The 27947-nt window shown below is 36.0% G+C and overlaps 1 protein-coding gene across 1 annotated transcript in view; it reads left to right on the top strand.

The window, feature by feature from the left end:
• The window catches only part of RAD51B (RAD51 paralog B), an 888004-nt gene that overhangs the window by 28681 nt on the left and 831376 nt on the right, over nt 1–27947 (top strand). Inside the window, 2 exon segments of the mRNA XM_027843747.1 lie at nt 9157–9276; nt 11203–11386. Coding sequence (XP_027699548.1) covers nt 9157–9276; nt 11203–11386 — 304 coding nt within the window.

The following is a 27947-nucleotide window of genomic DNA, read 5'->3' as shown; positions in this document are numbered from 1 at the left end:
AGTATCTTTTAAAATTTTAAGAGTAAACTTATGTCACTAGCAGATAGGGATAGTTTTATTTCTTTTTTTTTCCTGTCTTTGCACTTGTAGTTTTTTCCTTTTGCTTTATTGCTATTACTAGCATTTCCAGAACTATATCAAATAATAGCAGAGAAAACAAGCATCCTTGCTTTACTCCTATATTTACTGGGAAAGCTTCTAGTGTATCCCTATCCTATATGATGCTTGTTTTTGGTTTTAGATAATTTTTATGATATTAAAAGAAGGTCCCATTATGCTTATACTTTGTAGTGTTTTTAGAATAAATGAGTATTGTACTTTGTCAAAGGCTTTTTCTACATCTGTTCAGCTAATTATGCAATTTTGTATATTTTTATTTTTTATTGTGGTTAAGTGTATTGATTGTTTTCCTAATGTCCAGCCATCCTGGCATCCCTGATATAAATCCAGCTTGGTCATAATGAATGACTTGTTGGACAAATTTCTATAGTTTTGCGTTATTTTATTTAAAACTTTTGAATCAAGTTACTCATGACAACGGTCTTTAGTTCTTCTTTACTTTATTCTTCTTTGATTTAGATAATGAGTATGTTTTTTTTGGAAAAGAGTTTGGCAGAGTGCTTTCATTGCTCAATTGTGAGAATAATTTATTTAGTGTTAGCACGAATTGTCTTTTAAAAGCTTTATCCTGTTCTCCTGTAAATCCATTGGGAACATTAGTTTTTTTTCCCTCATTGGTGATTTCTTTATAGCTAGTTCTGTTTCCTTGTTCTAGATTAGGTTAATTAAGATCTCTCTTTGATCTTCTTTTAGTTTAGGTATTTTATTTTTTTGCATGTATTCCTCTACTTCTTTTTGTTCTCAACTTTGTTAGCATATAATTATGCAGTGGGGCAGCTAGGTGGTATGGTGGATAGAGTGCCTCACCTGGAGTTAGGAAGACTCATCTTCCTGAGTTCAAATATGGCCTCAGACACTTCCTAGTTGTGTGATCCTGGGCAAGTCACTTAATTCCATTTGCCTCAGTTTCCTTATCTGTTAAATGAACTGTAGAAGGAAATGAAAAATCACTTCAGTATCTTTGCCAAGAAAACCCCAAATGGGTCACAGAGAGTCAGACACAACTAAAACAATTGAACACCAACAACAAAAAACTGTGCAATAGGTTCTGATAATTCCTTTTATTTTTTCTTGAGTTTGTTCAGATTTTACCTTGTTTACTGCCTATTTTGATTTTTTTGCTTTTTAATCAAATTGGCTAAAGGTTTATCAATTTTGCTAGTCTTTTTGAAGGACTGGCTTTCAGTTTTATCATTCCTATTGTCTTTCTGGGTTCTAGTTTATATATTTCTTCTTTAATTTTCAAGATCTCTTGAGCTTATGTTTTACTTATTGTGTTTCTGATGTTTAAAAATACATATTCAGTACATGAATCCTCTCTTTTCCTGGTTTGTTAATGTATGTTTTTTGGGTAATATAGTATTTCCCATGAGGACTGCTTTAGGTGCATCCCAGAAATCTTACTATATTATAGTTTGTCATTATCATTTTCTTTCACATAATTATTAATTTTTTCTATGATTTATTCTTTGACCATTCATTATTTAATATTTCATTATTAACTCTCCATTTGGATCTGTGTCTTTTGTGTTCTCTGAATTGATTCCTATTTTTATTGTGTATATAAAGTGTCTTTTTTAAAACTTTTTACCTTTTTACTTTTATTTTCAATATCACTATATCTTATTGGTTTTTGTAAAAGTGCTATGTGGTACTAAGACATACAAATGTTCTTTAAAGAGTTTCATTTAGAAGATTCCTATTTTCCTCAAGAATTTGTTCAATTCCATATTTCCCTTTGGTTTCTCTTTTATTTAGTTTTGCCCAAATCTGAGAGGGAGACATTAAAGTCTCCTACTATTATTATGTTCTTATTTATGTCTTCTTGTAATTCCGCTAATTTTCCCTTTTTAATTTGCAGTGGCATTTGACATATATAAGTTTAATATTGATATATTAGTTTTCTATGTTTCCTTTCAACATAATGTAATTTTCTTGTTTAATCTCTAAATTGAGAATTTTTGTTTTTGCTTTGTGTGATGGCATGATTGCAACTCCTTCTTTTCTGAATTCACCTCATGCATAGTAAATTTTGTTCCAGCCACTCATTTTTATTGTATGTATGTCTTTATTTTTGAGGTTTGTGTCTTATGAACAAGAGATCATAGCTTTGTTTAATCATCCAATCTATTACTCTTATTTTGTTTGTTTAATCCATTCACTTTAAAGGTGTTAGGATTAGATTTTATTTTTCTTTTGTCCTTTTGTTTTATTGCTTTTTTCTGAATTAGGATTTTTTTTTTTTGGTTTCCTTTCATCTTTAAGATAAGGCTATAATTATTTTTGCTTAATCTACCTTAAAACAACCCTATTTCTGTAGGTTCCCTCCCCTTCTCCCTAACTTGCCTTCTCTATATTATCCCTTTTTCTAGTTTTGGAATTTTTGATTTCTTTTTTAAAAATTCCTTTTATGTATTTATGTTAATTTCCCACTTCCCCCCTTCTTTTTTTCTTTCAGTTAAGTACCTAACTAAAATCTCTCCTCATCCTTTCTCCATCAATTTCTTTTCTTTGCAATTTTTTATTTCGTTTTTTTTCTAAAAAGTATTTTTTAACTTTTTTCTCTTTCTGTCTAGTCTAAGTTTTTATTCTTTGCTTTAGTTGTTAATACTTATTTATTTAGTCCTTTGTCTTTTTTTCATAGATTTAAAGCTGTAAGGTACCAATTTTATGTTCCCTATTTTTACTGCCTAGTATAAACATTTCTCTTTCTTTATGTCTATATCTACATGTATGTGTGTAAACATATATAAAAAACAAAATACTGTGATAGATGTTCATATTTTCTTATGTGGTCTTTTCTTTGGGCCTTGAAATGCCAGTGATTATTGTAGATAATTAAATTCAAAATGAAAAAGAATATATAAAAAATAAAAGATGTTATCCTAATGATATGTGATTGAAAAAGGATGGTGATATAGTGGGAGTGGGGTATAACAGATGGACTGTGTGAATGCTACACTGTGTAAAAAACTTAGAGGGAGACCTGTCTGGCATATTGGGTGGAATGAAAGTTGCATAGGCTGAGAAGATTTGAATAGGTTGCTGTTCTTATTGGAAGGAGTACTTATATGGATAAAATTAGACATCCACTGAATAGTATCATTGATTAGAATTGAAAAAAATCTTAGAAGGGTCCAACCCTCTCATTTTACAGATGAGAAAACTAAGACCCTGAAAGGTTAAATAACTCATCCAAAGTTATACTAGTAGTCAGTTATAGGGTCTGGGATTTGAACACGGGTCCTCTTACTTGAAATGCAATGATTTTTCGCTGTAGCACACTGAAGTACTGAAACAAAATTTTAATCTTCTGATATATTAGAAAAGAAACATCCATCACAATTCTATTAAGTCAGCCATTTACATACAGCAAAGAACAACTCATCTCTCTAAAATTTATTCACTTGGATTTTTTACAATTCTTCTGGCCAGAAATACATAATCGTCATGTTTCAGCATCAGTAGGGTTGGGAGAGGAAAGGGCAAATGCCCAGAGTTGGCTCCTTTGAAAATGAAGGAAGGTACACTATTAATATGGGGACAGGATCTATCGCAGCCTTTTTTGTCTAATGCTTATTTTAATACTCTTGGGAAGAGACAGACAATAGTGTGACTCAAAATCACTTCAAGACATATTTTAACTGACTTGTTATTAGGTTACTCTCCATAGAACCAGTGAGTAAAATTGATTTTTTATTTGGAGTAGAAGTCTTTAAATAGTAGGAAAGGAAAGCACCATGCTCTATTGGATAGCCTTTTTTAAAAAATCTTTTTGAAAAGGGATGATGATTAAAAAAAAAAAAAGAAGAAACAGCTGGACTGTCACTGTCAGAGTTAGGAAAGAATGGGTTTAAGTCCTGCCTTTGATACGTATTAGTTGTGTAACCTGGCAAGTTATTTTGCTCCCCAGCATCCCAGGGAAATCCCTTTAAGATAGGAAATTGCCAAGCGCATGTTATTGGGGTAAATAGGATGACAGAGGATGAGTTTAGGTTTCCTCATTGGGAATTCTCTATACCAATGACATCTCATAACCAGTTAAAAAAAAGACCAAAATTATGAATTAAATTTTGCATATTGTTCTGCTGAAATAACCTTAGAAAAAGTTGTCCAGTAGATGTCACTGTCTTCATATGTTATGTTTGCTTCTACAGGTTTGCATTTTGATTACTTGTCCTGACCAAAAAAGAGCTTTGTGATGAAAATTATCATAATATATATCTATGATCAACATGAGGCCTATAGAATTTTGGATTTATATTTGGTTGAAAGGTTTTTTTTTAAATAGGCATTTTTCCCCCATCTAAAATAAAAAAAAAATTGAGGGAAATAAACAGAAAATTTTAGGGGGCAGTATTTGCATCTGAATAACTCATTGGATGAGGTAATTTAGCTTTTAGTAGCTGTGAACAGTCAATTGATGTACTTATATTAACCACCATTCCTTTTACGAGGGCCTAATGAGAAAAGAAAAGCAAAAATCAGTTATAAGATTTTTTTTCATCATTCAGATCCTTGGGTAAAATCCAGCCCAAGGCTGAGAGTTTTTATTGCCCATCAGATATTCTGTAGCCATTGCCAAAAAAGTTGGGAAGGTTTATTGCTGTTCCTATTGACCCATCATCCAATCTATAAAAACATGTTGCTTATAGCCCTTTGCCCTATCTCCATACCAACTCCTTCTTACAAATGAGTTGATTTAAATACCAGAGTAATTGATCTGTTTTCTTTGACTGTCACCAAAGCCCTTCTTAACTTTTTTTTTATTAGAGTCTACTTGCTTTAATCACATTTATGCTTTTCCACATACTTCAGAATTTTCCACTGAAGTTTTTTCAAATCCTATTCTTTTTTTTTCATCATTTACCTCATTTCTATCTTACATTTCATTTTCTTAGCCTCTTCTAAGCAATTCTCTCGAGTCTTCCCCTGGATACTTGTGAGTTAGGCTTGTCACAGACAGGTCCCCTGCTAGTTTGGGTCTGACATAAGATGAAATGAGACCTTAGTAGCTCCTTCAGCAGTTAGTAAATGGAGATTTACTTAGCTATAGCATAGATTCAATGAAGATCCAGGTAGATGTGGCTCTCTTCTACTGGACCAGCATTTGAGGAGGAGTCCTACTTGTGTTCACTTTATATTTCCAGCTTATTTGACTTATTTTCACCTCTTTGCCAGCTACCTTTCTCCCTTTGAATAACCTCTGCCTTGACTGCCCATTTTTCCTCACCCAGACCTCCATTTAAGGAGGTAGGAAGGTAGTATCCTTCCTAGGTCTGTCTATGCCTTCACACTCTTCTGGTTATCGGTGATCTCCTAAAGCTCTGATTCTCCTTCTGGGGCAAGATGAGTGGTGTCTGCTGAATTTCTCCAGATTATACCTATTGTAGAGTCTTTATCTCCCCTCATAGAATATCTCTTTTCCTTAGAACTATTCATCAGTGATATCCTTCTCATTCCTGAAATAATAATTCCCTCTCCTTATTTCTCCTTGTGTCAGTGCCTTCTTTTGCCTCCTTACCCGTTTTCCTTCAGGCTTTCTTTTTCTTGAGAAACCTCAGGAATTACTTTTCCTTCGTTGTCAATTTTTGCCTTGATTAGAGTACCTCAAATATGCTCTTCTGTCTTCTTCCCTTCTTCCTTTTATATGCTCTACCATTTTGTAGTTTAGTCTCACAAAAGCATTGATTAACTTGTAGGTACAGGTGAGATTTAGCCCATAATGTCTCAAGCCTATTTTTCCACAATCTCTTCTATTTGGCTCTTGCTTTCATCTTTGTCTCTTTGTTTACTTTTAGAAAGAAATCTCTTAATGGTCTCTCTGTTATTTTGTTGTTGTTCTTGGTTACTATATTTGTTTTCTCTCCTTATATTTATATTATATGTGTTGTTTGAGAAGTAAGCCATTTTTCTCCATCTAGGAATGTTTCACATACTTATTTTTTGTTGAAAGTCTGTCTATTTTGGGGGTGCCTAGGTGGTACAGTGGATAAAGCACTGGCCTTGGAGCCAGGAGAAGCTGAGTTCTAATCTGGCCTCAGACAATTACTAGCTTTGTGACTATGGGCAAGTCATTTAACCCTGATTGCCCCCCTCCCCCAGAAAAAAATAAGAAAAGTCCATCTTTTTTTGTTAATGGTTAGGTACAAGTTAGCCAGCTGTGTCACTTTGGGTTGCATTTTGAATTCCTTTACTCTGTGAAGTACATTATTCCATTTCTTCCTTTGGTTTATGGTGGGTACAGAATATTCTTGTGTTCTTTAGATTTCACTTAATTTATATCTGGAGGTGTTTTACCTGGTTGCTTGCAGAATTTCTTTTTTGTCAATGGAGTTGTTAAATTAAACCATTTTATGTCTTGGAGTTTGTTGCATAGATTTTTTTTGTTTTGTTTTGTTTTTTCCTAAAGGCAATTGTAGATTCTTTCCCTTGGTACCTTGTTTCCTGTGCTCAGAAATTTTGAACAGTTTTCTTGTATTATTTCTTGCATTATTATTGTCAGGTTTTTTTGATTAATTTTCCTTTGTCTTGCAATGTTTGTTCTTAGACGCCTGGATTCTTTTCACTGATCTGGAGGCCATGTTGCCTTCAGTTTACATTAATATCTTTCTTGTTGGTTTATTTGCTCAAGCTCAGGATTTTTACTGTTTTTTCTTGAGATCTTTGGTAATTTCAGTCCTTTTATTGTCTCCTGTTGCTCATATTCTGACTCTTTCCCTTTTGGTTGAAGTTTTCCTGGGGCTGGACCTCAAAACCTTCTCCTACACTGGAAAAATTTATTTTTCACTATCCTTTGTCTCTGCCACAAGTGACTTATGGGGCTTCAGACTTAGTGGAGTGTTAGTCTCCTGCACACAAATATCCTGCTTTAGTTCCTTCTGTTTTTCAGTTCTCTTACTGAGTTCTGTGGAAGCACAGAGTGCTGTCCTATCCAAAGCAATCTTCTGCGTTTTGGTTTTCCCTAGCACTAAAAGGAGGGATTCATAGAGTTGTTTTATTCTAAGTATGTGAGTTAGCTTTTACACTTCTCCCTCCATATTGGGGGAGTAGATGCTGAGTGAATGAGTTAGGGGTTAGGGATTAGCCTTCTTTGCTGTTAGTTCATTGATTGTTACTGTGTTAGGGTTCTTAGTATTTTAAACTGATGAGACAGCAGAATTGCTTTATGTCTTACACATATTCGTATTTGGAGAAATGTGAGAGATTTGAGGATTGGAGAAAAATGTCTAGTCTTCCATCTTCTTTGTGAGGTGACCTAGAAGTCTGGTTAATTTTTAATCCTTTCTTCAGCAGCCTTTTATTGAAATAATTTTTGTTGCATTAAAGTCAGTAAAGATTATATTTAATACATACTTTTAGGCATTTATTTGTGAGGTTTTTATACCCTAATGCTAGGTCAATTTTGTAAAAGTATCTTGCATAGCTAAGAAATATGTATATTCCTTTTGATTGTAATTTAGTAATCAGTGAAGATGTATCTACTTTTTCTAAAATTCAGGTGATTAAATTTTTTTTGCTTAATTTTTGGTAAGAGTTGTCTAACTTTTAAAGGGGCTACATTGAGGTATTTATTATCTATTTCCCTTGTTCTCACTCTTCCTCTTTACATATATTTATTTATTAATTTTTTGGGGGGTGAGGCAATCAGGGTTAAGTGACTTGCCCAGGGTCACACAGCTATAAGTATCAAGTGTCTGAGGCTGGATTTGAACTCAGGTCCTCCTGACTCCAATGCCAGAGCTCTAACCACTGCGCTACCTAACTGCCCCCTTTACATATATTTGTTAAAAAGGACATAACAACCAACAGAAATAACATTTGCCTGTGATTCTTTCCTCATTCTGTGTTTTGGCTGAACATATTTCTGTCTGATTCAACTTGTTAACTCTCAAAGCCTGATCCTGCATTTCCCAATCCTGTAACAAAGTTAATATTCAGTTTCCAAAATGCCTGTTTTTTTTGTTTTTTTTGTTTTTTGTGAGGGCCAACCTCTGGACCTATGATTTCATCAGTATAGAAAACTTCCAGTGTGTACCTCCCATCTACTTGTTCATATTAGCAGCTGGTCTGTAATTTACAGTCTCAGAGACTTGGTTGGGTATGATTATACATTAAGTGGCTTGCCCCATGGTCACATCTAGTATCTGTCAGAAGTGGGTCTTGAACATCCCATCTTCCTTCCTATTCCAACTCCAGCCCTCTTTTTGCAACACTGTGCTACCTCTCAAGAAACCATTAGATTGAACAAATTCACTCATGATTTCATTTTGTAATCAAATGGAACATTGGCTGGACTGAAGACAGGTTGATTTGATGATCATCATCGAAATGATATATGGAAAGTGCTTTGTAAACCTTGCAGGGCTTTACGAATGTCTTCAAACTTTAAAGATTTATGTAAGCCATATTTATAAAAATTTATTTTTCAGCAAAGAAACTGAAGGTATTTTCAATGTATTCATTCTCTTGTTAACATTCCTTGTTACAGTCAGCTGAAATATTATAGCAGTGTATTTATTATCTTCAGATCAGTAAGATAAATAAGAGAAGAATGCAACTTGCCCAAGGATAAATGAGTTGAGATTAGAACATGAAGTCCTTTAAGATTTTATAGTTCTTACCATGATTCTAACTGGTCTTTGTTGATTGATTGATGAAAAGAATCCATCATCATTAAACCTATATTCATTTCTGGAAAGAATACTGGATTTGAATCCAGAAAACCTGGGTTCCAATCCTGGCTTTGACCCTCCTATGAGCATCACTGTGGGCAAGTCATTTCACTTACCTCATCTTTAATTCCTTCTTTTTAAAATGTGTGTGTGGGATGAGGAGTTTGAGCTACATGACCCTCTAAGGTAATTTTTAGCAGTGAATCTATTATACATATGCATATTTGTCTTTAAAGCTTTTGTTCTAATTTTACCCTTTGGTACTGATTGATGAATTGGCTAACTTGGAATGTACATGGAATTTAGCAAATTGACTTTAGCTATTCCTGAATTTTTGTTTGTTTCATTTTTATTCCCACAGATTAATCAGGATAGCAGAATTCCGTTACCCCAGCTTTTTCAACACTGAAGAAAAATTACTTTCATTGAGCAGCAAAATTCATTTACATCAGGAACTTACTTGCAGTGATGTACTAAAAAGGTAAGGAGTCAGTTTCGTCTCTCGTTTATACCCATCTTCTCTCCTTTGACACTTCCGCTATCCTGGTGCAGATCTTCATCATGTCATGCCCACATGATTTTCTCCCTCAAACTCTGTGTCTCCATTGAAGGTCTACTTGAAGTATATCACCTAGTCCTTGGTTATATTCTGATATGTTTTTGTCCTAATTGTTCTGGACAGTCAATTAACACACATTTAGTAAATGCTAACCCTGTGTTACCACTATGCTAGGCAATAGGCATACAATTCTTCCCTTACTTGCTTTCAAAATCCTTTTTGAGCTCTTCCATGACCTGAGACCAATTCATGTTTTTTTGGAGGATCTGAATGTAGGAACTTTGACTTTGTTGTCTTCTTCTGGTTGTATGTTTTGATCTTTGTCACCAAAGTAAGATTCTATAGTCTGAGTTTTTTTATGCTTTTGTTCATGTTCTCAGCCAATTCCTTAACTTTTTAACTGTTGGTTAAGGGAGGGCTCTGCTTCTAGTGTGGAGGGTGTACTGTCTCGAGCTTTGGGGGTTTTGTGCAGCTGTTTTTAAAGGTACTTCTAGGGACCTATACATTTTCAGTTCTTCCAAGGTGGTATGATCAAAGGAGAGGTATTTACTCCTTTCCTGGCCTGTGCTGTGGTCTGTGAGTGACCACAAGCACTCTTTTCTGCTGTGGAACGGTGCATTAGTGTGCCTGTCTTTCCATAACCCATCAGACACTGAGCAGTCCCATCTTTTGCCATCTTTTCCAATTTGTTAAGTGTGATGTAATACTTCAGGGTTTAAAAAAATTAGATCTTTACTGATATATTTTTACATGAGTGAGGTTTTTTCCTATATCTTGTTCCCTTCCCTTTCTAGAAAGCTACCCCTTATAATAAAGAATTTGAAAAAAATAGAGGAAGTGAAATTTTTAAAAAGCAAAATCACTCAATACTTTGAGAAAATCTGACATTACATGTACTCTTCCACACCTGTAGACCTTCCCCTTATGCAAAAGTGCTCATACCACTTCTTTTGGGTCAAGCCTTTTCTTTGCAGTTAGCCAATATTAATTTTCAGTTGTTTGGTGATCATTATTCTTTCCATTTCCATTATTGTTTTGCCATCTTTATGCCTAGCCTGCCTCCTTTTTGAGTCATTTGTCTCTGTAATGATATAATTTTTGCCACTTGTCCATATAATTTTTTGTTGGTAATTTGTTTGTCCTTGCTCATCAAGTTCTTTTCATTATTGTTTTGGGTGATTTGCAACATTAATTCTTCTGAGTATTTAGTATTTGTAGACTAGCAGTTATATACCATCATTGACATGTAGCAGTCATTTAATAAATGATTGATTAGGATTAAGTAAGGATCTCAAGCCGCTTTTCTTTAACAGCATGGTCAGATCTTGTCAGATAAGGCCTGTAAGCTACATACAAGTGAGAGGACTTGTACTTGAGTACCTTGCCTTTATCAGTACTCATTCAATAATATTTGTTGAATAAATGATGGACAGTCTGAGTCTTGGCAATATAACTTAGGATCCTTGTTTCCTCATTGCTCTCATTTTATATCTGCTACACCCTACTTTCTTTCTAATGGTTATGAAAGTATTAACATGAAAATTGAACAAAAATTCAAGTGAATGAAATATCTCTGATTTAACTAAACACTACAGCGTTAGCAACCTTGTGGCTTTGGGTATAGAAAAGCCAAAGAAAGAAACTGCTTGGAAACTTGAGCAATCTGGTTCATTGAGGGACATAAAATAAGCAAATTGCTGAGATGCTGGGGGAAAAATGTATGTTTTGAGTACCTGCAATATGGGGAAAGACAAAATGAGTTTAAAAAAAAGGTTTTTAACATTTTTAATGACCTGTTGACATTTCTTCAATACAGTTAAATGTTTTAAAATATTTATTCTTTTTAAGGATCGAGTCTTTGGAGGAAGAAATTATCTCCAAGGGAGTTAAACTTTTGGTTATTGATTCTGTTGCTTCTGTGGTCAGAAAGGAGTTCGATACACAACTTCAAGGCAATATGAAAGAAAGAAGTAATTTTTTGGCAAGAGAAGCGTCATTATTGAAGTATTTGGCTGAGGAATTCTCAATAATAGTAAGTTTTTCTTTCTTCTTTTTTTTTTATAAAGCTCTCTGACATCTAGTATCAAGTCATAAAATCATAGAAGGAGGAAAACGAAAACCAGATGGCTGTTTTATTTTTAAACAGGGTCTGCAGTCTAGTTGCCGTTAGCAAATAGCATCATGGTGCTACTTGTTTTGTTTTAATTTCAGCTTTCAGATTTAGTTTGGGGCAAACTTCAGAGCTGGTTTAAAATGTTGCTCCAGTCACTCTTTCTGTTCAGTTTGTGGGCTCATTTCGTATTTCTTTCCCTCCTTTTGTCACATTTGTGTAATTGACCTGGATGGAATTGCTTAGGCAGTGGCCTGGCTCTATTTCCAGTCATTGTTCCTTTGTGGTAGCATTTTCAAGTTATTATTTGTACTTATGCTTGATATTTAGCAGAATTTGGTCTTTAGATTCTTCAGCTAGAACTAAAACTGTTTGTAAAGAGACCCCTAATGACTGATGTTGGTATGTATCTCGTTTGCAGAAATTGTGTTGACAGCTGGGGATTTTGGTTTGCAAATATGAGAGATAAGGCTTTTTTTGGTGTGGAGGCTCTAAGGCACCATCTTGCATTTGATTGGACCCTTGTGAGCTCTGAACACACAATTCTGAATGCCTTCTAATGACTTTAAATGGTGTTTGAATTCAAGGTTGGGTTCCGTTAAGAGTAGGAGTTTTCCATTTTTGGAAGGGTCTTACCAAAAATAATGAGTTAAAGGAGATAAATTTCTAATTATGTATTGACTGATATCTTGGTCTAAGTGATTTCTAACAGGAAGAGAATTCACCTTATCTATCTTTGAGTTTTCAAATAATACACTCTTGATTGTTCTAGAACCTATCCTGATGATGTCAAACAAAATGGGAAAAAACAGTAAATATAGGTACTTCATGAGGATGAAGCATAATCCCATGTGGTTGTTGACATAGAACCAATCAGTTAACAAGTATTTATTAAATACCTACTATGTATCATGTAAATGTATCTGGGGATGCTGTATAAATAATGGAAAAAATCTCTACTTGCAATGAGCTTACATTTTAATGGGCAAATGCATATATAAATATATGCAGCATAAATATAAAGATCCTAAAAGCATAAATATGAAGTGAATTATTACAAATATATACAAGCTAATTTGGGAGGATGGACACTAAGTAGTTGGGGAGGAGGAACCAGAAAAGGCTTCATGCAGAAGATGGTGCCTGAGCTTCACCTTAAAGAGAAGAATTTTATGTAGTGGAATTAAAGAGAGAGTGTATTCCAGGTATGGGGGATGGCCAGTACCAAGACACGGAGACTGTGAGAAGAGCAGAGATAAGGCTGGTTTGTCTGGAAAGTAGAATATGAAAGGGGCAATAATGTTCATTGAGACTGGGAAGATAGGTTGGAGCCGGATTGTGAAGGGCTTTAAAAATTAAACAGAGAAATTTATATTTTATCCTAGAGGTAATAGAGAGCCACCGAAGTTGATTGAGTAGGGAAGTCACATGGTAAGATCTGTAGTTGAGGAAAATTACTTTGTCAGCAGTTCATCAGATAAACTAGTGTATGTGTTTCCTGGAGGTCTTATATGGTCCACGGTCTCCCTGTGACACCACAGACCATATAAGACCTCCCGGAAACACATACAATAGCTTCCAACCAACTATCCTCCCCAGACTTATAGTAGTCAGGGCTACCTACAGCAATACTGGGGAAGTTGTAAGGGGAAATCCTCTGAACTATGGAAGGTGAGATACTGCAGACTTTTTGAAGCCTTCCCTGCTAGTCATCATCCCCCACTTAAAGAAGAGTTGAGATGATTTTTTAAATAACCATTTTAATTTAATTGAGAAAACACTTATGTCTGCATTACTGTAATTCATTCCCCAAATTTTTGTTTCCTCAAGCTCTTTTTTTAAATTTAAATTTTCCTTTCTACTTACAGAATAGGAAGGAAACAGTGGTTGGCAGTTGCAAATTTTTGATTTAGCCGTAATTATGTGATTTTTACAAAGGTGTGCTATAGTAGTGGTTCCTTTTTAATGGGATTAGTATCTTAAACATTTCTTACTTTCCTAAGAACTTTCAAGATGTTAGCACATCCTGCTTCCTGAAACAAGAGAATAAACTCCAAATACAAATCATACTTCTATTTATTTAGTGTGAATATTGGACACATGAGCAAAATAGGGAAAATAATGGAAAAACTTAAAAATATTTGCTCACTATTATTATCTCTTCCATTTGTTTGCCTCATAGTACTGGTTTTTATTTATATTTGTCTTTTGTGCACTTCGATTGTAATTTTCTTGAGGGCAGGGACCGTATTTTTTGCTTCATTGTATTTTCATAATGCCTTGTATTGAGTAGAGACTCAAACATTTGTTTACAAAACCTTTCCTATGCCTATGTTCAGATTTGTAGAGTTTTCTTATTATATAAAACATTTTAGAATTTGGGGTTCATGTATGACATTTTGTTTGGACAGTCCCATTCAGTGGTATCTTTGGGTGTTCTTGGGAGAAAAATTTAAGTTTTCAAGAAAGCAGCAATATCTTACAGATGAAAAGAAAATGTGATTTTGTTTTATTTATATTGGTGATGAGAGTTGTGTACTTATATACATCTTGCTTTTTAAATTTAAAAGGCTCTGTCAATCAGTAAAGATTTATTAAACATCTGCAAAGTGCCTGGCATTATGCTAGTTACTGGAGATACAAAGACAAAACTGAAACACTCTCTGACCTCTAAAAGCTTACATTCTCTACATGTTAAATGCCAAGGATAATTGTGAGCCAAAAAATGATTATAAATCAGAGCATCAAAAACATGGTTTGAAGGGGACAGAGTGGTTTTGTGCCTTGAACCCAAGATCAGAACTAGGACATCGCATTTCTAATTAAATTTGTTATCATCTTGCTGTGTGACCTTAGTGAAGTTACTTATCTCCTTTTTTTACATATAAGAAACTTGAGACACCAGGTTTAATGTTCATCAGTCCTTTGCAGGAGTTTCTGATGATTTGATCTCTCTGAAACATTACAATTTTTTTTGACATTTTATTTTATGTAAATGGTATTTTTTCCAATTATGTGTAAAGATACTTTTCAACATTCATTTTTTTATAAGATTTTGAGTTACAATTTTTCTTCCTTCCTTCCTTCCCTCCCCCTCCCCAAGACAGCAGGCAGTCTGATGTAGGTTTGAAACATATAAAATTAAAAGAAAAACCTGAAAGTTTTTATGTTAACCTTTGGAATTCCTGAAAGAAAAATTCTGTAAAGGTACAAAGTCATTATTATTGTTTTTTTGTTCTGAGTATGAGAGAGTTTATGATGTGTACTCCATTCCTAAATTTCCTGGAAGATACTTTTGCCAGTTTGTACTGCATATCAAAGAAATGAAGGCAGTCCTGTGGGCAAACTCAGTCTGATGTATGTGTTTACATACATATGTGTGTGTATGTATACACCATATTTTTGACTTGGTCTTGATACTTACAACAGGCAAGCACTATTGAGACATACTATGAATACATTTTGTGACGCCACTTGTTAAAGTCTGGGAGATTTAAGAGATGTGGAGGGGAATGTTAAGGTTATAGGGAGACTGTTAAGTAGCAGAAAAGCAAACAATCCTAATGTTTAGTGTAGGAAAAAGGGGAAAAATCCCGATGAAATCAAGGGTTTAGAAGACAGCTCATGGCACAGGACACAGATAAATTCATCACAGAAGTCTAAGTGAGTCTTTGTAACCCTCTCCCTTTTATTTTTGGCTTAATTACTGACTGAATGTTTTGAGGTAGCCTATCTTTTTTGTCATTCTCGCTGATACTACATGATGAAATTTGATTGGAGACAAATGGGAATGGTACTACTGGCCTGTTGTCAATCCCTTGAACTAGCAAAAAAATTTTAAATCTCCATATTAGGTCAGACCTGTTGCCCACTGAGTCAAAGTCCAGAAACTATTGTTGTTTGTGTTGTATTGATATTATTTTACTACTAGAGACATTACTGTTCCCTATCCATCGTCACCAGTTGGTTCACTTTGGTCACTATTTTCTGGATTGATTTTTGCCTTTTTTCCTTTTACTCATACCTGCTTCTGAGTAAGTGACACCCACTAGAATTAGGCATAGAAGAAGATGTTGTGCTCTGTAAATGATTTGGCAAGCTATACCAGTAAGTGGTAAGGACCTCTTGTGATATTTGTATCATACCTGTGCGAATGATGCTTATAGGTTGGTCTTCTTAAGGAATTGCCTTTTTTTTTTAAACTTTGGTCCAATGTTTTGCAAAACTTGTGGGAAGAACAATGTGCCCCCCTTTTATTAAATATAAAGATAAGAACAGGATTTATGTTTTTTTTTTTATCCTGGAACTAATTGGTCTGTGTTAGCTCAAGAATAATATTAGCTCACGTTTGAATAATGCTTTATAGTTTACAAAATACTTTACTTCTAAGAACCCTCAGAAGTGCACAATAGGAGAATTGATCATCCTCAGATCAGAGATGAAGGCTCAGAAAGGTTAAGGGACTAAATCCAAGTCACACAGCTAGAAAGTGATGAATGAAGACTTGAATCCGGGTCTTTCTATTTTAAGTCTATTGCCTTTTCTACTACACTTTTATTAGCTCAATCTGGGAACCCGCTCTAGGCAATCCACAGACCCACTTATCTTTTTTATTTTGCCTTAAGCTTCAAATAATTTTGTTTTTTCCCACAATTATATATGAAGACAATTTTGAACATTCATTTTGAAAAAAATTTGAGTTTCAGATTTTTTCTCTCGCTCCTTTACCTCCCCCCTCCTAAGACAGTGAACAATTTGGTGTAGGTTATACGTGTGTAATCATGCAAAACATATTTCCATATTAGTCATGTTATGAAAGAAGACACAGACCAAAAAAAAAACCTATTTATAAAGCATAAAAGAGTATTGGTTTTTTTCTTTTCTCCTTTTTTTGTTATCACTTTTACTCTCTCTCCTCTTTTCCCCTAAAACCTTCCTTGTAACAAATAAGCATGTTGAAGCAAAACAGATTTACATTGTGGCCACATCTGAAAATATATTTTTCTTTCTACATCTTGGGTCCTTCACCTCTCTGTGTGACAGTTCTCCCAAATCCCTTCAAACAGTTTTTTGTTGATATTTGCAAATCTAATAGGTGTGATATAAAATCTTAGAGTTGTTTTCATTTGTATTTCTCTTATTAATAGTGATTTAGAGCATTTTTTCTTCACATGGTTACTCATTGGTTGCATATCATCCTTTGAAAATGGCCTGTTTATATCCTTTGACCAGGGATCTGTTGGTGAATGATTCTTGTTTTTGTTTTTACATATTTGAATTAGTTTCCTATGCGTCTTGGACCTTGATCAGAAAAACTTGCTACAAAGGTTATTCTTCTCAATTGCAGTTTCCTGTGCCCAGTCCCTTTTTACAAAGAGGAAGAAAGTGGCAAAAAAAAAAGGAGTGTAATCAACAGCAAATATTTAGGTAACGTGATCTGCTTCTCTTTCATTGCCTCTTTCTGTATCACCTGGTTTTCTGTTGTTGTTGTTGTTAGTACTTTGTTCTTGAAGAGGACCAATGACATGAAGAGGATGATATCTTGACTTGCATGTGAATTGGATTTAAGTGAGACAGGGCTGTGCAAAGTCATTAATGTCTCACTTTCTGCTCCAGTCATTGGGGTTCAGTGGCAGGACATAAGTCAGGAAGACTGTTGATGGCTTTGGATACAGTGAGGACCTTGGCCTTTTAAACTAAGGTCTTTCTCAGCTCTCAGTTTGTCTGATGTAAAGGCTAGGTAAGAATTGAGGCAAAAGATGGCCTAATTTGCCTTCACAAAAAGATTCAATTTGGGTGGGGAAGACCCTTAGAGTTTCTGGCCAGAGCAGAAACAATTGATATTTACACTCACTTTGAGCCATCACACCCAAACAATGGGCAAGTGAGGTTTGGACAGGGACCATTACTGGCCAATCATGAGAGCCAGAGTGATTTGGGTTGGGCTTTATCAAAGCCTGGTTTTCAGAGCTACATTTCAAGATATCATAAATGAAAACTACATGAGATAAAAGAATTAATTGTCCTAGTATTTAAAAAAAATTAAGTAGGAAGAAAAAAAAATCTAGCTTCCAAACTCCAAGATATCTTGTGAAGTATAACCAATCAAAATTTATAGTCTTTTGGACAAAGGACCCACATGTAAGAGTAAGACTACCCCTGTGGGCAGAGGGCCTCCTAGGATGTATTTACATTTAGGATCCTTTCCCATCCCTTCCTTCCCCCTACTCCAGTTCTTGAGGATCAGAGCACTAGATCGTTGGCATCCTTAATGGATTCTCCTACCCTGGAGCTCCTTTGCTTGGAAAATCTAGATCTGGCCCTAACTCAGGCCTTCGCATCCTGTGACCCTAAGTGGTCACTGCTGTTCCTAGGCTCTTCCAAGTTCTTCATTGTGGGTTTCTGGCTGTTCAGGGACTTTCTTATTAGAGTCCTTTGCTCTTGCTGTTTCTGGATACAGGGCCTCAAAGGTTAAAAGTACCTGCTTCCCATCTTGGTTGTTTTTTAGTCACTCTGGGAGGCTTCCATTTTGTTGGCCTACTCTAGTACTGGCTTTTCTAGTAGGACATCTTTTCTGTTGTCTGTGAGCTTCTATCTGACTTTTTTGTGTGGTTCTGGGGTGGATGAAGTAACTTGTTGTAGTTTCTCATTGGATTTATTGACCCTTTTTCAGTCTGGTACTATTTTTGTTGTTGTTGTTGTTTTGCTGGAGTGGGTGTGCGGGAGCTAGGCTGTCTGACTCCATTTAAGTAGTCATCTTAGTAAGAAGTCCTCTTGTCCATTTATTTAAAAAATAATAATTCATTCTTAATGATTAGGGCTACTATTGCTTCAGTGTTCCACATTTATAGTATGCCACTAAATTTTGGTCAGAAGAAATACTTTTACAAATCATTAATATTTGACTTCATTTTCTTAAAACCTCTTTAAACTGACTTTTTCTTTATAATCATTACCTGTTGATGGTTTGCTTGCTGATATTATAAATAAATTCATCTTGGCTTTAGCAATAGAGAGTAAAAGTGCTGAGGCATATGATTTAAATCTGAAGTGCCTTAGACAGTGTGTTCTCTCAGTAGTTTTCACAGACTGATACTTTTAAATTTCTTTCTTTTTGGAGATGGTCCATAAATTTGGAGGCATGCCTGAACCGTTCCCCTCCCTTAAGGCACAAGAAAAATAAATTTCTATCAGTCTAAGCCTATTTTTGTTCTGTCTCTTTTGGCAGTAACAAATTCTTTTGGTTTCAATTAAACTTCAGAACTAACCAGTCTACCTTATTGGTGCTATTGAAAGTCACCAAAGTACTATGCAAAGTAGTTTATAAAGGTCAGACTATAGATATAGCCTTAGGAGTGGGGTGAGACCCCGTCATCCTGCACTCACATTGGCAGGTTTGAGGGTTTCCATAAAGAAGCTATCACCACATGATCATAACTCAGACTCTTCTCAGGAACTTAGGAGAAACCTGGTGTGTGTAGGGATACACTCCTGTTATTTGCCGCTGTGAACTACCTACCACCAGTGTGCCTCCCATTTACACAAATTCATTGACCATGACATGATTTACCTCAATGTAACACATTTTCTAAATGATCAGCCCTGAGTTCTGAAAATAAAAGGAAATCAATAATTCCCTTAATACTCTCAAGCTTGCTTGGTCATCATAATAATCACAACATTCATTAGTAGGCAAAAAGGGGGGAGGGGAAATAAACATTTATATAGTGCCTATTATGTTAGGCACAGTGCTAAGCACCTTGGACAAATATTATCTCATTTGATCTTTACAAAGAACTCTGGGAGGGAGATGCTATTATTATTCCCATTGAAGCAAGTAGAGGTTAAGTGACTTGCCTAGGGTCACAGATTAAGTGACTTATCCAGCTATTAAGTATCTGAGGCTAAATTTGAACTCAGGTCTTCCTGACTTCAGGCCCAGAGCTCTATCCAGTGAGTCACTAGATGCCTCTAACTGGCATAATCATAATACAAACCAATCAGTAAACAGTTATTAAGTGCTTACTGTGTGGAGAAACAGGGCCAAGCATGGGATACAAAAAGAGGTAAAAGACAGTCCCTACTCTCAAGGAGTTTACAGGTTTTAGAAGGCTCCAGGTGACAATGAAGTCAGTGGCTTTTCACACAGCAGCAGGAATCAGTCTTAGCTTGTGAGTTTCAGCCTTCTCTATCCTGTCAAATAAGATAATATCTGTAAAGTACTTAGTACACTGCCTGTCACTCAGTAGGCACTTAATAAATGCTTGTTTCAGCAGAGCAATGCCTCTTTCAGTCATTAGGTTCCAAGCAAATTAATTGAAGATTGAGCTGCCTCAATTGGAAGTCTTCTCTTTCTAGTTTCTTGTGACACCCCTTGTACCCAGCCAATGCTAGTGTTTATTCCTCTCTCTCTCTTGCTCATACATTCCCGAAGGACACAGACCTCATCAAACAAACTATAGATAAAGTTAGTCAGGTTACAGATTAAACTGCATTTAGAGGATTCATAAATAGACTGATTGAGGAGGAGGATTTCCATGTTGCCAAGGACTCAGGGACAGTTAAAATTCTTCTCTCTGCTTCTTGTCTAAGGAATGTTTAAGGTTCTAGGTAAATTTTTATGCCCCATGGGAGAAGTTTTGTACATGTGAGGTTAATATTAAAATAGACTTTTGTTGTTATTCTTGTTGAGTTATTTCAGTTGTGACTGATTCTTTGTGACCCCATTTGGGGTTTTCTTGGCAATGGTTGGTTTGCCATTTCCTTCTCCAGCTCATTTTACACATGAGGAATTGGGGCAAGCAGGGTTAAGTGACTTGCTCAAGGACACACAGATGGTAATATCTGAGGCCAGATTTGAACTCAGGAGGATGAGTTTTCCTGATTCTAAACCCCGTGCTCTATCCAATTGCGCCACCTAGCTTTCCTTAGAAAAAGGACAGACTTTTAATTAACCAAAATTTGTAGGTGGTGTGGCCCAGAGTTCTGAATAATAAAAGGAAATCAATAATTCCCTTAATACTCTCAAACTTGCTTGGTAATCTCATAAATTACTTGGATTCAGTTATCTCTGTGCAGATGATTCCCTGATCTATTTATCTATCCGTAGCCTCTCTCCTGACTCTCAGTCTCATACCACCAACTATCTCTTGGACATCTCAGACTGATATTCCATGTTTCCTAGATATCTCACAGTCACCATATTCAAAGCAAAATTCAGTATCTTTCCCTCTAAACTCTCTCCTCTTCCTAATTTCCCTATTAGTATCGAAGGTCCCGCCACTAATGGGAAAAAAAATGGGACCTTTGAATTGGAATGAGTCTAGGGCTATGTGTGTAATGGTGGTAGTGGTAGTGATGATGAATAGTATACAATATCAGAGAAAACTGTCCAAATTGACATTGCGAGAGCAATGATATGAGAAAAGAAAAATTAAAAAAAAATCTGGCCTTGTAAAAGCAATGCTAATTATAGTCATTTTGGAGTTCTTTATCTACTATTTATGTGTTGTTTACCATATAGCACAGTCATAAATTCTGTTTGATTAGTACCGGAAGCAGTGCATATTTATGCTTAGTTTGCGGCTTATGCAGACTGGCTTTTTGTTTGTAGCTCTAAAAAAAAAAAAAGAGTGAGAGAGAGAGAGGGAGAGAGAGGAGTAACCCTAACAGGGAATGATAGCTCATCAAGATCACGATGAAAGCTTTTGCAGATACAAAGATCTATTCAGATATTTCATGGTCATCATATAAAGTATATTGTCTTTAGTTTCAAGTTTTTCTTTGCCTGCTTTAAACTTATTAGCAGCAACATTTGCCCTTTCTGGGTTGAGCTTGGGGTTTTGTTTTTGATCGAAGCTCCTATCTTCAGCACAGACAGCTGCGGGTTTTTTTTTTCTTTTCTCTATTGAGATGTTCATAAGCTGTTCCAATATGAAAATACCTTGCATAGTTTTACAAAGGCCTCATCCTTCAGAAAGTGTTTTAGCACCTGACTTCAAATTACCATCATGGTCCCAGAAAAATCAACATATAGAGAGCCATTGGAACTCTGTCTTTGAGAGTCCAGATCAGAATTTTTACTGCTTCAGATGACTCACCAAATGAGATACAGTTTTTGGCATGTCAGTAGTGATCTGATACCTTCTCTTTCTCTGTTCTACCTTTTTCACTCTGTTGTATAAAATTTTCCTAATAAAAGGGGAAAATACTGTTTAATAGTGTGTGAGAAACGGAGTAAATTCAAGAAACTTTTGGACATGATTATTAGAACATGTTCTTGGAAGGCACAGTTTTGTTTTAGTTGCAAATGCCTATTTTTAAACTCTAAAGATATTTTGCCAATGTGTAATTATAACCAGTTTCTGTTTCATTGCCATCTTTGTACTTGGTTGTGTGTTTTTGGAGAATATGCATTATTGCCTAACTGTTTCTTTTGAAATACTCATGCTCATAAAATATTTAAAGCTGTTGAGAAAAAGAAATGAAAAGTACTTGTATTTAATATTTTCTCACTTTAAAGACGAGGAAGCACCAACTACTAACTGAGAATTAGTTTGTCTGTTTTTGATGAAGAAAAAGAAATGAACATGCCATATGGAAACTTTTTTATTCCAGCTGTTTGATGGTATTTGACAAAAACACCTTATTCTGTGTTGTGTTTATTCAGTCTTCCTATGCCTTCCACCCCTCCAGGGACACTTTCTTTCTTACTGTTCTTCCAGGACACTTCATCTCCTGACTCTGGACATTTTCGCAGGCTGTCCGCCATGCTTGTAATACTCTCTCTTCTCATTTCCACCTCTTAGCTTCAAGCCCCAGCTATAACCCGGCCTTACTTATCCAGGAAGCCTTTCTTTGTTACTGTTTGTTGTTCATTTGGTTCACTTGTGTCCCACTCTTCATGGCCCCATTTGGGTCATGATACTGGAATGATTTGCCATTTCCTTCTCCGGTTCATTTTACAGATGAGGAAACCGAGACAAACGGGGTTAAGTAACTCAACCAGCATTGCATATCTAGGAAGTGTCAGAGGCTGGATTTGAACTCAGGTCTTCTGGACTCCAGGCCCTGCACCCCACTGTGCTACCCATCGACTCCTCTACAGGAAGCCTCTCTTAGTCCCTCTTAATTCTGCTGCCTTCCTTCTATTAATTACTTCATATTTCTCCTGTGTAGATATGTAGTTTGCATGTTATCTCCTCCATTAGATTTTTTTTTTGAGGCAGTGGAGGGGGGTGATTAAGTGACTTGCCCAGGGTCACACAGCTCGTGAGGATCTGAGGCCAGATTTCAACTCAGTTCCTCCTGATTACAGGGCTGGTGCTCTATTCACTGAACTACATAGCTGTCTTGCCCTCCATCAGATTGTGAACTGCTTGAGGGAGTTTGCCTTTCTCTCTCCACTGCTTACCACTGTGGCTGGTACCTTATTGGTACTTAGTAAATGCTTATTGATTAGTCTTAGAATGTAAACTTTACAAGGTCAAGGATGGTGTTTTTCCTTTGCCTCTGGTAAAATTCTGTAGAATGGTGCTATGCAAAATAGATTTAATCTTCATGGGGTATATGGATATGTGCCACATCCTTTGGTATTCCTGAAAAGTTGTATACAGTTTGAATTTTGTAAATTAAATAATGTTTAGGGGAAATGTAAAGGAACTTGGGGTAGATTGGATTTCATGTAAATAATTACTCCTTAATTTATCAGTTTTGTAAGTTTGAATTCTAATATATAGAGCTTTCTTAAGGGGAGGCATAACACCATCTGCACAAAGGCATTTGTAAGCTATATTTATAGTGTAAATAAAATACGGTTTTTATAACAGTAAACTAGAATATTGCAAAAGGACTGTCATTTTGCCATATGACAAAATCACCCTGTGAGTTTTTGGCAGTTTTTAAACTTTTTTTATTTTTCAGACTGCCCCCACTGAAATTAAGTGTCACATCCTGTTAGGAGGTAAACAATTTCTGGTTAGGAAGTTGGTGCTTGAGATTGAGGTTTTAATTTCTGGACCATGTCTTTAAATATGGAAATATTTAAATATAGCTCCTGGCAGGGAAAGGAGGGCATCTAACCAAGTGGTGGTGAGATTTTTTTTCTCTCTGAAATCTTGCAAATCTAACCAAGAAGGCTTTAAACCGAAAAGGAAGGGGATGTCAGAAAATTGCCTGTGAATATGTAGCAAGCTACCTATGGTAGCCTAACTACAATCTAGGAAGAAAAATAGCTTTAGATATAACTAGAAATTTACAGGAGGAAAAAAAGTCTAAAAAATCTAGCAAAAAAAATTAAATATATGTTGGGCTTACTCAGCCACCTCCCATTCACACTTTGGGTCTCCGAAAGCCGCTGACTAATTGCTCTCTTCAGGGTTCTAGATGTTTCTAGTATTATCGTTTATGACCTTCCTGGTGTTGATTAACCAGTTAACATCAATTAGCTTTTGTGTGTGTTTTCAGTTATTTTTCAGTTTTGTCCAACCCTTAGTGAAGCCAGTTTTTGGGTTTTCTTGGGAAAGATATTGCAGTACTTTTTCCAGCTCATTTTACACGTGAGGAAACTTGCCCAGGGTCATGCAGCTATTAAGTGTGTCTGAAGCCAGATTTGAACTCAGGAAGATGTCTTCCTGACTCTAGGCCCTGCGCTCTATCCTTTTCTTGCTTTTGCGCTGTTTGTTTTAGAGTATTCTGACAAAGGGTGTGATGCCTTGGTTGATGGGGTAAATCCATTGATGGGAAGGACCAGGGAGGTCACCAGACTGTTTGTTTTGCTAACTTTTCACTGGACTCAGCTGACATCATTCTAGTTGCCAGTGAGACATGTTTGAAGGCTCTGATGGATCTACTGAATATTCTTCTCATATTTATTCACTTAAGATAAGGAAAGAATAAAAATTACAAAGGCAGAAGAAACAGAGGCACCATGTATTCATGGCCATGAGGTGGGGCATCAGCTGTTTCTTCTTACATCTTGTGGTTCATAGCAGTTCTTGGCCTCTAGTAAAGAAAGGTACAGAAGAGCTAAGGGAAAAGCTTATCTGTGAACTCAGTTCTGGCTCCTTGCTCCTTAAGTCATCAGTACTTCTGGCTCTTTATAAGACCCGAAAACTCGCTAGTGAATAGAACTAGCCTCCTACTCACCTGTGGCAGAAAGTAGACACAATAAACTTTCATGTGTTGTGTTAGAACAAGGCTGAGAATATTAAACATATTCTATGTACCGAGAAGGTCAAATCTAAGCATACTCTAAGGACTGTGTCCTATTGACTAGTCTTCTTATTGATACACATTGATACTTATTGATACAGTGGAGGTAACAGGCAAAGTGAATTAGAAATCCTAATGCTTGGAGACAAATTTGATTTCCCTAGCTCACAATTCCTGACTTGCTTTAATGGTAATGTCATCTTTCAAAAGTGCACTTACCAATAGGGGCAATTTGTTTGTTTGGTTTTTTCCCAATTTTATTAATTTATTTATTTTTAGTTTTAAACATTCACTTCCACAAGATTTTGAGTTCCAAATTTTCTCCTCATCTCGTCCCTCCACCCACCCCAAGATGGCGTGCATTCTGAATACCTCTTCCCCTAATCTGCCCTCCCTTCTATCTCCCCCTCCCTTTTCTTATCACCTTCCCCTTCTATTTTCCTGTAGGGCAGGATAGATTTCTATGCCCTATTGCTTGTATATCTTATTTCCCACTTGCATATGAAAACAATTTTTAACATTTGTTTTTAAAACTTTGGGTTCCAAATTTTCTCCCTCCCTCCCTCCCTATCTACCCTCATTGAGAAGGGAAGCAACTTGATACAGGTTTACATGTGTGGTCATGCAAAAACACTTCCATAGTGGTCATGTTGTGAAAAACTAACTATATTTCCCTTCATCCTATCCCACCCCAATTTATTCTATTCTCTCTTTTGACCCTGTCCCTCCTTAGAAAGGTTTGCTTCTGATTACCCCCTCCCCCAATCTGCCTTTCCTTGTATCATCTCCCTGCCCTCTTATCCCCTTCCTCCCTATTTTCTTGTAGGGTAGGATAGATTTCCGTACAATAGGGGCAATTTGTATTCTCTCTCTGATTTTCACCAGCAAGGAGGAACTGGTCACTGTTTTAGAGATGGAAAAAATTTCAAATCCCACCTCTGATTTTGTTCTTGGTCAGCCCAGGACTTGCCATAGGTCAGACTTACAGTCATTTAGGTTTAATATTGGAAAGAAAAATGAGACGCTCATATGCTATTCAATAGTTAACAAAAAGAATTTTATTTAGTTGTGACAGGATAAAGATAATAAGGATAGGCATTGAGGAGGACACTTTGAGTTGACTCAGCTGAGTGAAACTTCCTTGGCTGAGTTGCCCATCGTTTTGTATTAACCAAGCACAAGAGAGGGCCTGTGGAACTCCTTGGGACTGTTTTTGTACACAGGAAGTGATAGCAGAAGCTTCAGCCTTTAGTATGGTGAGCCATCCAGATCTTGAAGATGATCTTACTACTCTTTTTTTCTTTTTAGGCAAATGGGGTTAAGTGACTTGCCCAGGGTCACACACCTATTAAGTCTCAAGTGTTTGGTCTGAGGCCAGATTTGAACTCAGGTCCTGCTCTATCCCCGGCACCACCTAGGTGCTCCCAGTCTTAATACTTTTTAAGAAAAAAATAGGCCTGACTTGCAACAAGGCAGAAGTTATTTCCTATCACAGAAACTAGTTCTGTGAGCATGGGCAAACCATTTAGTCTGAGTCTCATTTTCCTCATTCATAAAATAGGCAACATAATGATAGAATTTACCTTACAGGATTTTTGTCAGATACAAGTGAGACCACGTATGTAAATTGTATTATATATTTCAGTTCTTGGTGTTGTTGTTGTTGTTATTATTACAGGGATAGAAGTGATGGGAACATTGTGGGGAAGCAACCATTCCATCTTAAAAATGTGATAGAGAAAATGGGGCATAACCTTAACATTTCACCCAGGATTTTAGAAGAGTCTAGGGGAGGTCCAGAGGAATTCCAGAAGGTCCAGAGGAAGGATAGATAGATTTAGAATTGGAAGACTTCTTAGAGGACATCTAGTACACCTCTCTCATTTAACAGATGACGAAAATGAGGCCCGTAGAGGTGCATTTTCTAGGTCATACAGGTAGTAAATGGTAGAGCTGAGATTTAAACTCATATCCTCTGACTGCGAATCTTCAAACCTACTTTTTTATCAAATTTCCCTCTAGTCTCCCAGTTTCTTCACCTCCATATTATCTTTGCTTTCTCACTATCCCTCACCCCACACTTTCAACCAGTTGCCATATCTTGCTGTTGTTACCTTTATAACGTCTTTTAGATTTCTCTCCTCTTCGTCAGTGGAGATGATCAGCTGTGGTTAGCCTGTGTCCTCCGCGGAGAGTAAGCATAATGAAGGCTTTAGTAACAGAAATTGAAGGATTTTGTCTTGTTGTATTCTAATTATTTCCCGCAGTCAGATTTGACTTAATTACACACACACACACACACACACGCACACACACACACACACACACTATGTATGATATATACACGTATATATGATATGTATATATAATTACATATGCACATACACATACAGAGAGTATAAATAGTTCCTCTTAAAGGAAAATATTTAACAATGGGTAAAACTAGGAAATTTTTTTATGATGCTAGTTGTTTGTAAGGTCTTTAAGAGTTAGCAATGTCTTCTGTTTATTTCTTTCTCATTCGTTTGATATGTAGTAGTGTGGACACTTTGTGGGCTTTCATGCATTGTTGAACTGATTATTTGATTCTATAGAACCTTTGATTTGGAAAGGGACCTTGGAGGTGATCTAGTCTATATCAGAGTAAGAATTCTTTCTATAATGTCACCCCAAAATAGTCACCTGCTTCTGCTTGAAGATTTATATTTTGGTATAACTTTAATTAGAGCTTTCCTGTATGTGGAACTCATGTTTGCCTTCAAACATCTTCCATACATTTTTCCTATTTTTACTGGGACCAAGCAAAATAAATAAAATCCTTTTCCATAAGGATACCTTCCAGATACTTGAAGATACCTGTAATATTCTCTTAAGTCTTTTCTCCTCCAGGCTAAATGTCCCCAGTTCCTTCAGATAATTCTTATATTACATGGATTTGGGTCTCTTCATCTTAGTTGCCTTCATCTGGATTTATACTAGTTATAGACTTCAGCAAAGACAAATAAATAAACATACAAAATAGGGAATAAAAGCGTAAATAAAACTCTGAGCATTTAATAAATTACAAATTAATTGTATGAGAGGGAGCTTTTCATAGGGAACAGAGAACTATTCTTGGAGGTAGGAAAATCAGGGTTCAAGACATGTCTTAGATATATATGGCTATGTGACCCTGGGCAAGTCACTTAACAGGATCATAGAATCATAGAGCTAGAGGGAAACTCAGAGGCTGAGTGATCCAAGGCCTTTATTTTATAAATGAGGAAGCTGA

The sequence above is a fragment of the Vombatus ursinus genome, unplaced genomic scaffold, assembly GCF_900497805.2.
Source record: "Vombatus ursinus unplaced genomic scaffold, bare-nosed wombat genome assembly UNPS02014926.1, whole genome shotgun sequence".
Classification (NCBI taxonomy): domain Eukaryota; kingdom Metazoa; phylum Chordata; class Mammalia; order Diprotodontia; family Vombatidae; genus Vombatus; species Vombatus ursinus.
The sequence above is the reverse complement of the archived record's forward strand: the minus strand, read 5'-3'. Positions and strand labels throughout refer to the sequence as shown.